This window comes from Protopterus annectens, chromosome 14.part0 (assembly GCF_019279795.1).
Source record: "Protopterus annectens isolate FY-2018-M chromosome 14.part0, PAN1.0, whole genome shotgun sequence".
Lineage (NCBI taxonomy): Eukaryota > Metazoa > Chordata > Ceratodontiformes > Protopteridae > Protopterus > Protopterus annectens.
The window spans coordinates 903424370-903440857 of record NC_056748.1 but is presented as its reverse complement, the minus strand read 5'-3'; the positions used below and the strand labels follow the sequence as shown (position 1 = coordinate 903440857).

Genomic DNA, 16488 nt, shown 5'->3' with positions numbered 1-16488 from the left:
GGGTAGGAGTAAATTACATAGAAAAAAATGGAAATTGTGGGAACATGCAGAAAAATGTTTTGGAGGAGGAATGAGGTTTTAGACAAAGCAGGAATTTAACAATTTATATAATGATGCTGTGATTATATTGAATGGAACAATACATGTGATGTACAATGTTTGTAAATGTAAACTTGTTAATAAATGTAAGTTTGCCTATGTTACATCTGATATTTCAATAAAGGTATTTAAAATAACCTTTGATTCTACTTACATCAGTGGCAAGAATACCCACTACACTGCTTTAACCTGAGTCACTGACACAGGAGAAACATGTTCAACACCACTCCACTTGCAGGCTTTCATACTGTACTTTATTACAGTAATTGCTAAAAACAATAATTAGTTCATATTAAAAAGTGCAATTTATTGTTCCTTCTTATACATTTTACAACTTCTTTAGTTCTACTCATCTGTTGCTTTCATTCGTGAAAAGAGATCAAGGAGAGACAACAGATTATACTGCAAGTAATGTGGGAGTTAAGGCTCCAACGAATGAATGCTTGTGAGTTATAGCCTCATAGGTTTTCCATTTACAAAAGAAAATATGGACTAAATTGCCAATTCGAAGGGAAAATAAATAAACCATACTATATAGTGTTTTTGTTCACCAATGATTCCCACTTGACTACATCAGCAAAGTTTTCAGCTTGGAAATGCAAAAGAGTCACATGCATACACCACTGCCATGTATCACTCAGGATTAAACTAATTACAAGAGAACTGTTCAACTTCTCCAGGTTACCATTAACCATGCAACAGTAACCAGATAATGTTTATCACGTAACAATGCTTACATTAAGTCAAAGTGAAGGAAATATTTCATGATTACCAATAGTGTAGTATTTCAGAGGTACAGAATGAGATTATGAAAGTCGTGTCATAGCCAGACATAAAGTAGTTACATGAATGTCTAATCTTTACAGCAGCAGACATCTTATTGTGTCAGTGATATATTTAAGAAACAAAAATAGTTAGCATGCTGTATGTTATAAACCCTTGAGTAAGATTTTCTTACATGGAATTTATTATGACTCACATCACTGTAAGGTTATACTTTCTATTTAAGTAAGCCATTTAATTGCAGAAATAATGTGGTAAGGTTACCCAGTTTGTGTTAACACGTTAACTTAATCACAGTCTAGTATAAATATCTGAACTCATGACTTCTGCTCTAAACTTACTATATGGCCACCTAGGAAACAGATGGGAAAATGTAGCTTGTGGTAACAGCAGCCTTAGTCATCTTAGGAAGCAGCATCAACTATGAACAATGTTGATATTAATGTGTTTCTTTCAATGTATCTCAATATTAGGAAATGTATGTAATGAATTTTTCAAGAAAAAGTACAACCTTGCAAACAAGGTCTTTGAAAAATAAATGGGATAGTGACTGTCAGCCTTAACAACTGAGCAGCTATTAAGTATGCAGAAAGGCCAGACAGGAGCATAGAAATCATCCCCTACTCTCTGCGTAGCTCCAAGCATCTGCTACTGTCAGCTCTGCCTAATGAAAGCACCCAGCAGCAGTTCAACAATCATACATTTCAAGGGTTGCCTGAATTTAGATTATTAGAGGAATGTCTGCAAGTCATGCAATGACAAGATTTATTTTTGGCAACTCTGTTCTAGGTGTGATTTATGTTCAGTATACTTAAGTGCCTAAACTAAGACCTCAAAATATGCTCAGATTTATAAGGAATCCTAACACGAGAACAAGCTTTTGTTTTCTGATGACTGTAAGAAGTGATTAGCTTATGTGCACTGAAACAAGGTGATTTCACACAGTTAACAGCCTGCTGTCAAACTGTGCCATCTAGTCCCCATTAGTCAGGTATTTCAATAGCTCATTCTCCAGGGCAGCATCAGAAACATCCAGCTCATAACTCCCATCTTCATCCTGGCTCTGCATACTGGAAAGGTTTGCACATAGTCCTCCACTGACAGTTCTGTTTTCTTGAAAAAGTGAGCGCTTTGCGGGAGAAGCACACTGATCATTTTCTTCCTTAATGTATCTAGAGGGATTCCTTAAGGATGCATACTCTGGAAGGGAAAATAAAGGAAAACAATGTCAATAACTTGCAACAAAGCACACAAAAAGCAATTACTTTACTATGCTCATACTTTTATCAGTTTGTCTTTTTTTAAACAAGAAACATCATTATTAATTTATAATGTGTGATGTGATATAGGCATACTTACATTTATATAAATGAAAATAAACAATACCAACACAATGTCAGTTGCAAACATTCTACATTACAAACCATGCCAACAACTGTAGCTGCAAACATTATACATCATTTATAATGTATCCAGTAATTGTCAGTCAACCATTGCATAGCTCAATCAATTCCTGCCTTCTTTTAAATATCCTTCCTCCTCTGCATGCATTGATATAATACTTCTCATTTTTTCCTATGTAATTTGCTCCTACCCTTTTCTAAAGATCCAAATTCCAGTTGTTTTACCTCTGTTATTATATTTACTACTTCTACTAAAGTGGGTTTAGACTTTGATTTCCATTTTCTTGTAATTGCTTTTTTGCAGCCACCACAATTAGACTCAGCAAGGCCGTACTATCTCTAGGCAATTCCGATTCTGTATCATAGCTCAAAAAAAAATCATTTCTTAATTACACCAACTGCTCACCGAGCATCTCCAACAGAGCTGTCTGCAGGGAATCTTTAAAGTCCACCAACTCATTGCATTCCTAGAAAATATATTCCCAGTTGCCTCTTTCTTCCCCCTCACACCTCCAAAATTTGCTGTCTACCTGAGGAAAAATTATTTGTGGAGTCTTCTTGGGGTATAAAAATACCTATATAAACACTTCCAAGCAAATATCATAAGTCTTCTAGACTTGGTTGCATATTTGGGAGACATACATATATCCCCCATTGTTTCTTTGTGAATTGCTTATCCAATCTCTCTTCCCAATCCTTTCTAACAGCCTCTCACTGATCCTTAAAGTTATGCAATATTTTATATGCTCTACTAATTATTCCTTTCTTAATGGCAACTTCTGTTCCAGATTCTACTAGAAACTCTACCAGTGCTGGTCTTTCATTTAGGACCCAACTATTTCTTTCCTTTGCCTATACTCTTATATCAATCCTTGATACGGAAGGCAACCTCTAACCTGCAGTCCAAATAAGTTCTTGGCATCTTCCCATTCTATTACCTTTCCATTTCTAGTTATTTGCTCCCAGTACCTTGGCTCCTTTGCCAGTTTTCTCCAATAAATTCCAGCCCCCTCTTACCTATTATCTGTATCCCTAACCACAGTCATCAGCAGAATCTCTTTTCTCCACTCTCATACTGGTTTAGTTCTTAGAATACTTCCTGCTATTTGATGAATATAATACTCTGTACGATTTTGTTATTCTCCTTAACAGTCTGCACCCAAAATCCCAATCTCGCCTTACTTCTTGACCCCCCCCCCATATCATTATTATTCCTTTCCACTTTGAATTATATCTTTCTGCTTGTGCTATATATGACCCTTAACTGTGTTGCTCCAAAATACCCCCTCAAATTTGGTAATCCTAGTCAGCCTTGTTCTAGTGGAAGAATCGGCTTATCTCACTTGACCCTTGCTGTCCCCTCTCCCCAGATAAAATCCTTCAACTCTTTTTAAATTTCTATCCACAGCTTCTCCTCTGGTTGATAAAATATGTCTGACCAGTGTATAAGACTAAAAGGACTAAAACATTTTAATTGCTTGTATCTTAGTATCCATATCCATATAACAAAGCTTTCAGTTTCTCAATGTTTGTATTATCTTCTGTTTAGTCTCTACCCACATATCCTTAGCTGCCACGACAGAGTTATTTCTAATCCATACTCCTACATACTTCATTTTGTTATGTCCCCATAAATATGGATATTGTTGGACCAATTCATTCATGGGTACATAATTTACTGCTATTGCCTTTGTTTTAGCTTCATTAATTTTGTATCCTGAGAAGATCTGAAACTGTCTTCAAATATTCCACAACATCTGCAAATACAGCTATCTTTTCCTGGATACCATACCAATTATATCCTTGAATTTCTGAGTCCCTTATTTTTTTTGCCAATGGATCTAAATGTAGTGCAAACAACAAAGGGGAAAGTGGGCAACCCTGCCTGGTTCCTCTACCCAAACAGAAGTTATCAGACAGGAATCCACCCACTTTAATTTACGCCTCCGATCCAACATATATACTCCTAATCAACCTTACAATTGTATCAGGGAAAGCAAATGCTTCCATTACCCTGCTCATGAAGTCCCAGTCTACTCTGTCAAATGCTTTCTCTGCATCAAGACACACCAATAACAGTGGTCTTTTCTTACATTCTGCTTCCCCTCTGGATAATCAATGTTCTGTTAATATTGTCAATATTTGCCTCCCCTGCACAAAATCACAATGATCCATATCTATCAATTTTGACATCACTTTTGCCATTATTTTAGCCATTATAGACAAACACTTTATAATCATGATTTAGTACTGAAATGGGCCTGTATGAAGCTGGATCTGATGGATCTTTACCCTCTAAGTAATACAGCTACTACCGCTTTCTTCTAGGATGTTGGTACTTCTCCTCCTCTTAAAATACTGTTACACAAAACCTTCCAGATCTTTATCAGTTTTTCCCTCCAAGCTTCCAAACTTCCAGAGGAATACAATCTATTCCTGGGGACTTTCTTGTTGATCGATTATACATAGCCATTTTTATCTCATCTCTTCCTATCATAACTGTTAGTAACTGAGCCTCATCTACCTCTAACCCTGGCATATTTAATTCTTCCATAAACATTTCAATTTGTATCTTTTCATGATTTCCGCATTTTCTGCTTTATACAAACTTTCATAAAATTTTCAAAATATTTCTAATACTTCTACAGGATCTTATGTTATCTTCCTTGCTATAGGCTCACCTAAGCTTGGTGACAGAACTTTCTGTTATCTGAGTCATTGTGCTAACAGTTTTTGTGCTCTATAATTATTATCAAATAACAGTTCCTTAACAGCAGTCTTTCTCAACTTGGCTATATTATTGAGGTAATCCCTTATTTTCTGTTTAGCATTCTGCAGTTGATCCTTTTCTTGTTCTGAGAGATTCCCCCTATTTTGCAATAATTTAACATTTGCCAGTCCCGCTAAATAATTCTTGTTACTTCTTATCCGTATCTCCCTTCCTTTATTTCCTTCCTAGTTTTACACTCCACTTTAATTTTATTCCATTCCCTAACTACATTTTCAGAAGAAATTTCTATCTTTGCTAGTTCCTGAATTAATTCCAAAACCCATTCCTTAAAGTTCTCTCTTTTCAGCAGATAGGTAGGAAAGCACCAGTGTCTCGTTTTTATTTGATTACCTTGCATTTTTATTTTAGTTATTATTGGTGCATGATCTGAAATAGTTATTGGGTGTGTTTCAATGCAGTACAGTTGTGTACACTTACTATAAATGTAGATGTTCGAGTGTATTCACTGTTGCAGTCATTACATTTGGGTAATCTGCTGGCAGGTTGCCCTCAGTCGGTCTGAATATCAAAGTCTTGGGTCCTGCGTTGTTTACTGTCTCCTCTTCCATGACGTCAGGTCATCAGGGGTATAAAACACGCAGCCGACGCCATTTTCTTCAGTTTTTCTTGCCCCAGATGTCAGGAGCCCCCCAAATGGGGAGCAAAAATATATAAATATATCTATATATATAAATGCAATTGTAACAACATAAACTTTACCTTCATCTAAAAGCAAATACACCACAAAGGCTGTAGAATATAGTGAAGGAAAGAGAAGTTCTAGAAAAGAAAGGGAGATGGCGGATGGGTAACCCGGACTGCAACAGTGAATACACTTGAATATCTACATTTATGGCAAGTGTACACAACTGTACTATATTCTTCGTGGTTCACTGTTGCAGTCATTACATTTGGGTAGAATCCCAAAGCTATGGATGGGAGGCTGGAACTAAACAGCATTAGGAGCGGCTATAAGGCCCTGCAGAACTGCAGTGGCAAAGCCTGCCCTGGACTTAGAGAAGAGAGGCAAATGATAATGTTTTGTAAAAGTATGAACAGAGCTCCAAGTGGCAGCTTCAAGACTGTCTTTGGTTGGCACCCCTCTGAGAAAAGCTGCTGAGGTACATGCAGCACTGGTGGAATGTGACCTGATTCCCTTGGGCATCGGTTTACCATGATGCAAGTAGCAGAAACAAATGCAGTGGCTTATCCACTTTGAAATAGTCTGCTTTGAAATAGCCTTACTCTCTGATCCTGCAGCAAATGCCACCAGTAGCTGCTCAGACTTTCTTAGAGATTTGGTCCTGTTTAAGTAAAATCTTAGTTGTCTGTGTACATCCAAGGAATGCAGAATCCACTCCCCTTGTTCTGCGGATTTGGATAAAAAGTTGGCAGGTGAATAGTTTGGTTAAGAGCCACACTGGATACCACCTTAGGCATAAAGGAAGGATTAGTCCTGAGGGACAACCTGTCCGGGTGAAATGTAATAAAAGGCTCCACAGCCATGAGGGCCTGTAGTTCTGAAACCCTTCTTGCTGAGGTGATTGCCAGAAGGAAAGCTGTTTTCCAAGATAAAAAACTTTATATCCACAGTAGCAGCTGGTTCAAATGGAGGCAAGGTGAGCTTTTCCAACACAAACTTGAGGTCCCATGCAGGAGTTGGTGATCTTCTGGGAGGCCTTAAATTTTTGGCCCCTCTAAGATACCGTTTTATCAGTGGATGAGAGAAGAGAGGAGGCTCTGTGTTGTAATGAGCCAAGAATGCAGAGGCATGGATTTTTATTGATGAAAATGATAGGCCCTTGTCAAGCATCTCAGTCAAGTATTGTAAAATCTGAGGAATATTTGGCTTTGCTGTGTCCGTTCCTTGTGCTTGGTTCCAAGCACAGAATCTCTTCCATTTATCAGCATAAGATTTTCTAGTACTAGGCCTTCTGGCTTCCAAAATGACATCCATCACAGATTTACTGAGAGGTGTTGTTTGAATAATTACATGATCAACCATGCTGCCAGGTTCAGAGTTTGGAGCTGATTGTGCAGAATTTGATTGCTTTTCTGATACAGTAGATGAGGTATTTGAGGCAAGTACCAAGGAGGGAGTTGAGACATATTCCTTAGAATTGGGTACCAGTGCTGGCAAGGCCAGTCCAGGGCAATTAGTATAATTTTTTTGTTTTTTCCTGTCTGACCTTTAGTAAGACCTTGGGAAGAAGAGGCAGAGGAGGAAATGCGTAGACTGATAGGTTTTTCCAACTGAAGGATAGGGCATCCACTTTCCATGCTTGTCTGTGATAAGTCCTTGTGCAGAATTTGTCCAGCTGATAATTTTGGGGAGAGGCAAATAGATCTATGTCTGGACTCCCCCATTTCTCTGTTATCATGCTGAAGACTTGTGGATCCAGTTTCCACTCATGAGGGTCCATAAGATTTCTGTTTAGGTTGTCTGCCAGAGTATTTTGTTTTCCCGGCAGGAATTGAGCTTGCAGATGTACTTGGTAAGTTAAGGCTGTGTCCCACAATGCCATGGCTAATCTGCAAAGGGGGTTGGAATGTGTACCCCCCCCCCTGTTTGTTTATGTACCACATAACCATGGTGTTGTCTGTCTTTATCAGCAGATGTCCTAGATGAATTAAGTCCTTGAAGGCTGTCAGGGCATTCTGAACAGCTAACATCTCTTTCTGGTTGATATGCAGATGCATTTGTTTTGGGGTCCATATGCCCTGAATGCATCTCCCCGTCAAGTGGGCCCCTCCAAGCATAATCTGATGCGTCTGTAGTTAGGGTTTGGGTGGCAGGGGGTAGAGTGAAAGACCATCCCATGTTCTGGTGACATGTCTCTGCCCACCAAAGAAACTCCTGTTGTAGGCAGGGAATGAGAGGAATCATTGTTTCCAGACTGTGACAATGCTGACTTCATAACCTTTTTAGATACCACTGTAGTTTCCTCATATGCAGTCTTGCATATGGAGTTAGTAGAATTCAGGATGCCATGAACCCCAAAGCCTGCAGAATTTGTCTTGCAGATAACTGGGTTTTTGTTGCCATCTGTTTGAAGTAAATAGTCAGTTGCCTATGCTTGTCTGGCGTAAGGTAAGACATCTGGGCAGTTGTATTCAAGCTTGCACCCAGGAATGTAATCTTTTGAGAGGGTACCAGTTATGATTTCTTTTCATTTATTGTGTACCATAGGCAAGTTAGAAGCCTTTTTACAAATGCCAGATGATGAAGAAGAATGTCCTTGCTTTCTGCTTGAATGAGACCGTCGTCCAAGTAAGGATAGATTTGTATGCTTCTTTGTCTGCAAAATGCAATTACTGGTGTCAGACACTTTGTAAAGACCATGGGTGCAGTAGATAAGCCATAGGGCAGTGCAGAGAATTGGTAGTGCATAAAACCAGCCTTGAAACGGAGGTATCTTCTGCACGATTCCCTTATTGGGGTATGCAGGTATGCCTCTTTTAAGTCTAGAGTCACTAACCAAGCGTTCTTGCCCAGCATAGGCAGAAGCTGTTGCAAAGTCAGCATTTTGAATTCTGGTATGTCCAAAAATGTGTTCAAAATTGATAAATCCAGTATTGGGCACCAGGCATCATCTTTTCTGGGTACCAGGAACAGTCTTGAATAAAACCCTTGTACTTTTTCCTGTTCTGGTACTGGTTGAATAGCCTCCATATCCACGAGGGACGTAACTTGTTTCTGTGCCTCTGACCACTGATTTTGTGGCAGATCTGGCCACCCGTTTGGAATTGGCAAGTTATGGAAATGAAATCTGTATCCCTGGGATACTATGTTTAATACCCACTTGTCTTGGGTTATTAACTGCCAAATTTGAGCATGAAGTGCTAATGTCCCCCCTAAGGGAGCTGCCAAAAGATAAGTGCTTGGTGATGACAGAGAAAAGTCATTGAGACTGTTTACTGTAGGATTGTGCTTAGCTTCCTCCAGATTTGGAGGTAGATGCCCCCCATTGCTTTGACCTATAAGAACCCTGTGATTGATATCTAGAGCCTTTTGAGCGCCTGGACTTGCCCCGTGAGGCTTTGTCGGACACAGGAAAGGACTAATTTTTTGTAGGCCAGTGTCTACTGAATCTGGGTGGCTGCACTTGTAAGAAATCTTTTACAGTTTGCATAGATTTAGCTTTGTCTTCCATTTTCTTTAAAACCTCTTCTGCCTTATTACCAAACAGAGTATCATGCTGTAAAGGTGCATCCAACAATTTAGCTTTAACATGATCAGGCAGATTTTGCTCTTTGAGCCAGGCATGCCTTCTAATCACAGATCCAGTAAATGTGGCCCTGCAAGAGGCCTCCAAGGAATCAAAACCACATTGCAAAGTATGATTTCTAACCTGCTCTGCTGCATGCAATAATTCCTGTAATTCTTTATTTTCCACACATTCAGAAATCAACATAATTTTCTGTTTCAATAATCCCATAACATGCTGTTGATATTTAAGCATATGAAACTGGCAGTTTAAGGCCCTAAATGCCAAAGTTGCAGACATATAAACCTTCTTTCCCCATCTATCAAGTGCCCTGGAATCTCCATCAGAGGGGTAGGATTCTTAGCTGTTGAGGCCTTTACATCTTTGGGACCCTGTGAGATAGTTTCAGGGTCAGCAGCAGGATTTTTGAATAAAAATTTGTGGGAGTCAGGAACCCTGTAATATCTGTCTGGCTTACTAGGAGCCGGAGGTAGGGAATCAGGGGCCATGCTAGATTCCGAAAATACATCATCAACAATGTCTAATACAGGAGGTATAGCCAAAGGCCTATGCTGAGGAAGAAGAAGGAAATCTCTAAGCCTCTTTTTTGATTCTGAGAAATCCTGACTCTCCCAATGAAAATGTTCCCTTAAAGTATGCAAGGTTTCTCCAAATGAATAATCTTCAGGAGGAGATGCAGATGGGATGGATTCCTCTGCATCTGAATCCTCATAGGGTGGTATAGAAAATTCCTGATCAGAAGAGGAATCAGAAGAAATAGAAACCTGATCTGAAGATTCATAATCAGTGTCTTGCCTAGGCCTCTTATCAGGTGGGGGTTGGGAACCCCTGATCAAGGTAATTAAGTCTTCAGCCATTTTAATCATCTGTTTTTAGGCATAGAGGCCTGAGCATGTGGTTCATGCGTCACTTTTTTAGCCTTACAAGTTACTTTTGTCTTTGTTTTTGAAGCTGGCGTCGGTTTTATATAAAAATGTTGAGGCCTGAAAACACCCTCAGAAGCCGGCGCCTGCTCAGCGGCTCCGGACCCATCCGAGGGAGAGACATTCGTGGGTACAATATTCTGAGATTCTCGTGGCATGCCAGACTCCACATGGGTCTAGGTAGAGGCCTCCAACTCGAAAGTAGCTAGCAGGTATTAGGGGCTGCGAAAGCGCCTCAGTGAGTACCGGCAAACCGGCGACTGGCTTAGGAGAAGCTTCGTCGTCGGTTTTGGACCTCAACGGTCTGTCTCTGTCCTTTTCTTTGCATTTTTTGTGAACTCCAGTAGTCAGATAGCTATCCAATGACATTTCAGGGTAATTAAATCTGTTTCCAAAATATTTTGAAGCAAAGATATACCGACGCTTAATAGTGGGTTGGTTAAATCTAGCACAAAACTGACAGCAAGGCACGTTATGATCTGGGCCTAGGCAAGGAATAAAGTACAAACGAAAATCCTTATCAGGTATTTGCTTCCCACAAGTAATGCAATTATTGACTTTTACTGACATCGGTAAGGAGCAAGAAAAAGTTTCCCCAACAGGGTACTTAGCTGTATTTGAAGACTTCGGTTCTGAAACTCGAATGCGAAAATTTCAGGAGTTGGCCGATCAGCACTTGCGAACTGCTTCTGCTTCGGGCACCGCACGGCAAGAAAGACTGAAGAAAATGGAGTTGGCTGCATGTTTTATACCCCTGACGTTATGGAAGAGGAGACAGCAACCGACGCAGGACCCAAGACTCTGATATTCAGGCCGACTTGAGGGCAACTTGCCAGCAGATTACCCAAATGTAATGACTGCAACAGTGAAACATGAAGAACACTTTCAATTAAATGCACATGTTCCTGTGAGATAGAAATTCTATCTAGCTTAGCCCAGTGTTTGTACCCTGAGAATAACATGTAAATTCACTCCAAACTCCTAGTACTGAATTCACATCTTCCATGCCAAACATTTTCATAAAATTCTTCAAAACTCTATCCTCCTTTGCTATATTTTCCCTTCTAGCCCACCACCCCAGATAAATCTTCACTGTTGCAAGTCAAATTCCAGTCTCCACCTATAAGTAATATTCCTTGCTGAAAGCTGATTATTTCTCCCAGAATTTTCTTAAGTTCCATTATAGCAGTTTTAGGTGGAATGTAAATGCATGCCAGTGTAATCCTCCTCCCTTATAGGTTCATAGGTTGGTACTAGGCTATCGGCCCTAGGGCCTTTACAAGCCTAGCCATAACAATCCCCTGGCTATTTCTTCCCACAATATTTACTTCCCTGGACCCCTGTCAAGCAGGGCGACTGACGTGATCCCCAGGGTGAATTTCCTATCTCCCATCCAATCAACAAGGTTCTTTTTGAAGAGGGCCAAAGAGGCACTCTGCTTGACATGTATGGGCAGTCTACTCCAGAGTCTGTGGAGTCAATGGGTCAGGAACCTTGCCAATAGCCCCTTAGTACAATATACCTTCTATTATTATATTTTTTCCTATTCTATCACTAATGAAGCTCCTACTGGAATTAATATAAGTACTCCACTTCTCCCCTGCCCCAGATATTCTGCTGAATAACCATCCTGAAAACCTTTCTTTATTAAATTCACATGTTCAGCTCTTTCCAGGTGTGTCTCCTGTAGCATAGATATTTGCACTCTATATTTTTTAATACAGTTCACTACTCTTTATTTTTTATATTTATCTGTAAGACCATTCAGACTGAAAGACATTACAGAAAGCATCATTTTCTTATACAGTTATTATTATCACCTGTTAAATGTCTAGTTCCAATGTTTATTTTACATGCATGTACTGTTCGGCAGGTTGGTCTTTTATACAGTTGTTTCTTGTCATATCCATTTGAGCCTATGCCACATCTTACATAACTTTTTGTTTTTTTTTGAAAGCCATCAAACAGAACAACCCCCCAAAACCCCCTATTAACTTAATAACACACAAAAATATGTACATATTCAAATATTGAAGTTTTTGCCTCCTAATAACAACAAAAGTTCTAAGATATAGCCAAACAGACAGACTAGAGTTAACCAAAAAGAAAGGTTAGTCATGCTAACAGCCTGTTGTATTAGTAAGTGCTATTTGACTTTATCTATCTTTATAGCACTTCCAGCGGAGAAAACATGAGAATGCTTTCAGTAAACACTTTCTCCAAGCCATTTCTCTTTATCAAATTATCTTCTAGTGATATGCAAAGCAGACACAAAACTGCAAAGGGTACCCTGTTTAACACAAAAAAGCCTTATAATATTCAATATTCTTTTTCATTTACATGCTTTGTAATAATCTTGCTACTGGATAACGCCTAGGGTCTTAGCCCAGTTATTTCCCTATGCAAGCATGGGAAAAAGCACACTGATTTTTCTTTTGTCATACTGTCTTAACAAGACCTCTCTTCTCTCCCCCCTATTTTTACATTGCAGTTTCTACATTTCTTAAAAATGAAGAAAGAAAAAGAAAGAAGGGAGAAAAATAAAAAAATAAAAGCACCTGTTTATATCGGTATCCTTATTGCATTTCAAAAAAAGGGGGAAAACTTTACTTCAAGTCTAATTGGTTTTGTCTTATCTTTAAAGGCCTCCCAGCTGGGAAAACCCCTGACTGCTTTCATACAGCATTATGTCCTAGCTGATTTCTCTTTATTTTTTATTTTCCCTCAGCCAATCCCCTTTCCAGCAGACTGTCTCCAGTTTCTCTTTATCAGATTGTCTCCATGGAGACATGAGAACCAGACAGCCAGTTTCTATCAAATTGTTTCCACAGAAACATGAAGACCAGCTGCAGAATTGCTATTAAGTATACATGCATTTGCTAGAAGAAAAAGCCTCATCATAGTCAACACTCTTTTTCATTTACTTGCTCTGTCTTAAAGGTAATAAATCTAAGTTCCTTAATACAGTAATTTTCCCATGCAAGAATGAAAAAAGCACATTAATTTTAACTTTGTCATGCCTTTTTAACAAGGCACTATTTTTTGTTTACATAGCACTGCCTGTATTTCTCAAAATTGTACAAGACGAAAGACAGAAGAGTGGAGAAAAAGAAAAACAATAGCACCTGTTTACAATCCCCATTACACCTAAAAATAGCATGCAAAGAAAACCATACACCACAGATAAAGTACTATTAAGAAAATGTTTCTTTACTTACAGTTAACGTTTTCCTCTCTGTTCCCCTCCTCAAAGCATTTTTCTGAACATTAATGACATGAAGTAGGGCATATACTTTAGAGTCCCCAACAAATCCAGGAAATTTTGAAAAAGTCCAATATTTCCAGATTTTCTTGCTCTGTCGTATTTCACAAATTTAATTATTGCATTGTAATCCCACACCGAGTTACTAGTTTAATTACTGTTCTTCTCCATTGCCCAAATCCTGTCTCTGCTTCATTTCCAATGTACTCTCAGTTATTCTAGTCAACTCTCATGCTCCCTTCCTTTTCTCAAACATTTTCCACTGAAATACTGGAAAAGATTTCACAGGTACAGTGCCTCTCTGTGGTCTTTCTTACCAGAACAAGAAGCAGCAGAATCACCTTCTGTTTCACAGCTCACTTTTTGTTGGACAGACTTTTGTATTTCCTCCTTATCATGCACTTCATCAAAAAATTATTTTGTCCCTCCAAGGGAGAATACTTTAATGACAGCTGGATACAGAAGTTTGAAGCTCACACTCACATCTCAACATTCCTTGAATGGTGGATTGAATTTACTCCTCTTCTGCCTGGTGTACAGTGAGTAATCATTCTCCACAAACACCCTGCTGTCTCCCACTTTTAGTACTTTGTCCTTCTGCCACAGTTTTGTCAGAATCACCTCCTTCTGCTGGTAAGATTGCATCTTTACTATTAAAGATCTAAGTTGCTTTCTTATAGCTAGGTTTGGAGCATACACGTGATGTGCCCTTTCAACTAACAACTACTGCTGTGGAATATCAGTCCAGTTGCTTATTTGTGCTTTCATAAATTAATGCAGCCTGTTCCTTCCAGCTCCTCTGGTATAGCTTAACTCCTCTGGTTTTCCCTATATGCTCTGTCCTCTAATTCTATTATTTTTTTGAAACATCTCTTCCTGGGCAATCTCATATTCAGCCAGCCTTTTCTTCATTTCAGCCTTAGATTTTTGTAGCTTTATCATCTCATCTGAAAACCTGTTTAAAGCTTCTTCCATTTTTCCAGCTTTTTGTTGTTTGCGTTGATATACTCCATCAGTGTTTTGTTTAGTTTAACCAGGTCTGTATGCAGTTGTCTTATATCTTCCTGTAGGTTATTGAGGTCATGCCTGAAGATTGTATTACTGTTTGCTGAATAGCTGCAGAACTTTCCCCAGTCAGTGTTTCTTCTTCACTTATTGTAGCTGATTTTTTCCAGGTCTTTTGTATTTCTTTATTCCTGGCATTCATAAAGTGCACTTACTAGCCTGTTACTGAATTTTACCCACAAACGCAAGTCTACTGGCCTTCTCTGCTGAGTTTCTGTTTTCACACTGGGACAGCTAGAAACAAGCTGTTACTCAGTCTGCAGCCATCTTGGAAGTACCAAGTGCTCTTTGGTTTTGTGTTATCTTTACAGCTCTCTCAGCAGGGAAAACACTTGAATGCTTTCAGAAAACATTTTCTCCAAGCTATTTCTCTTTAAAAGATTATGTGCTAGAGACATAAGAACCAGACATAAAACTGTTTACTAGAAAAAAAGCCTTAATAATGTTCAATATTTTTTTCATTTACTTGCTTTCTCTTAAAACTTGTTACTAGATTAAGCTAAAGTCTTAACCCAGTCATTTCACTATGCCAGAATTAGAAAAAAAATGTTCTTTTGTCATGCTCTTTTTAACCAGATTTTTTTACCTTGTAGTGCCTACATTTCTTAAAACTGCACAAGGAAAAAGAGAGAAGAAGAGAGAAAGAAACAAAAAGGAAAAAAGAGCACCTATTTTACTTCAGAATCCCCATTACACTTAAAAATAACTTAAAAAACATTACTTTATAACATGCAAAGAAAATCATGCACTATTTAAATAGCAGTATTAAGAAAAAAAATGTTTCACTTACAGTTAATATTTCCCCCCTCTTCCCCTCTCCTGAGCATCTTTCTGAACATTAATGACATGAAGTAGGGCATATGCTTTACAGTCCTCTACAGGTTTAACAAAGTCCAAGAAAGTCCACTATTTCCTAATGTTCTTGTTCTATTCCTGTTCATCTCTTTCTCCCAAACCCTGTCTCTACTTCATTTCCAACATACTCTTGATTCTTCTAGTCAACTCTTGTGCATTTTCCCCTCTCTCAAGCATTTTCTGTTGAAACACTGGAAAATATTTCATTGGCACAGTCTCTCTGTGGTCTTTATTACTGGAAGAAAGAAGCACAATCTCCTTCTGTTTCACAGCTAAATGTTTGGTGGACAAACTTTTTACGTTTCTTCCTTACCATGTACTTCATCAGAAAATGATTTTGAAGATAGCTGGATATATCACTTTGAATCTCAAGCCTACCTCTCAGCATTCCCTGAATAATGGGATAAATTTACTCGGTTTCTGCCTGGTATACCATGATTAGTCATTTTCCAAAAACACCCTGTTGCCTCCGACGTTTAGTATTTTGTCCTTCTGCCACAGTTTTGTAACAATCAATTCCTTCCGCTATTAAGATTACATCTTTACTATTAAAGGTCTAGATTGTTTCCTCATAGCTAAGTCTAGAGCATACACATGATGTGCCTTTTCACTTAACAATTCCTGTTGTGGAATACTAGCCCAATTGCTAATTTGTGCCTTCATAAAATTAATACAGTGTGTTCCCTCTAGCTTCTCGGGTATAGCAGAAAAATCTCAGGTTTTCACTACAAGCTCTGTCCTCCAATTCTATTAATTTTTAAACATCTCTTCTTGTACAGTCCCATATTCAGCCAGCCTTTTCTTCTTTCTGACCACTGAGTTTTGCAGTTTTTTCACCTTATCGGAATATTTGTTTAAAGCTTCTTCCATTTTTTTCTAGCCTTTTATTGTTTGAGTTGATATACTCCATCAGTGTTTCACATTTATTTTAGACAGGTCTGTGTGCAGTTGCTTTATACCTTCCTCTTGGTTACCAGAATTCATCTCTAGAGCTTGCACTGCTTTTTGCTGAACAGCTAAAGTACTTTTCCCAGTGAGTTTTTTTGTTGTTGCCTTTTGTAGGTGATTTTCCTTCAGGTCCTCTGTATTTCTTTTTTTC

The 16488-nt window shown here is 38.6% G+C and overlaps 1 protein-coding gene across 2 annotated transcripts in view; it reads right to left on the bottom strand.

Moving 5' to 3' along the window:
• Window positions 1-315: 315 nt before the first annotated feature.
• Window positions 316-16488, bottom strand: part of PASK (PAS domain containing serine/threonine kinase) — a 1620160-nt gene continuing 1603987 nt past the window's right edge. For both annotated transcript variants that reach the window (XM_044056691.1, XM_044056692.1), the window contains exon 19: window positions 316-2082. In XM_044056691.1, coding sequence (XP_043912626.1) covers window positions 1856-2082 — 227 coding nt within the window. In that variant the 3' untranslated portion in view covers window positions 316-1855. The remainder of the gene's footprint in view (window positions 2083-16488) is intronic.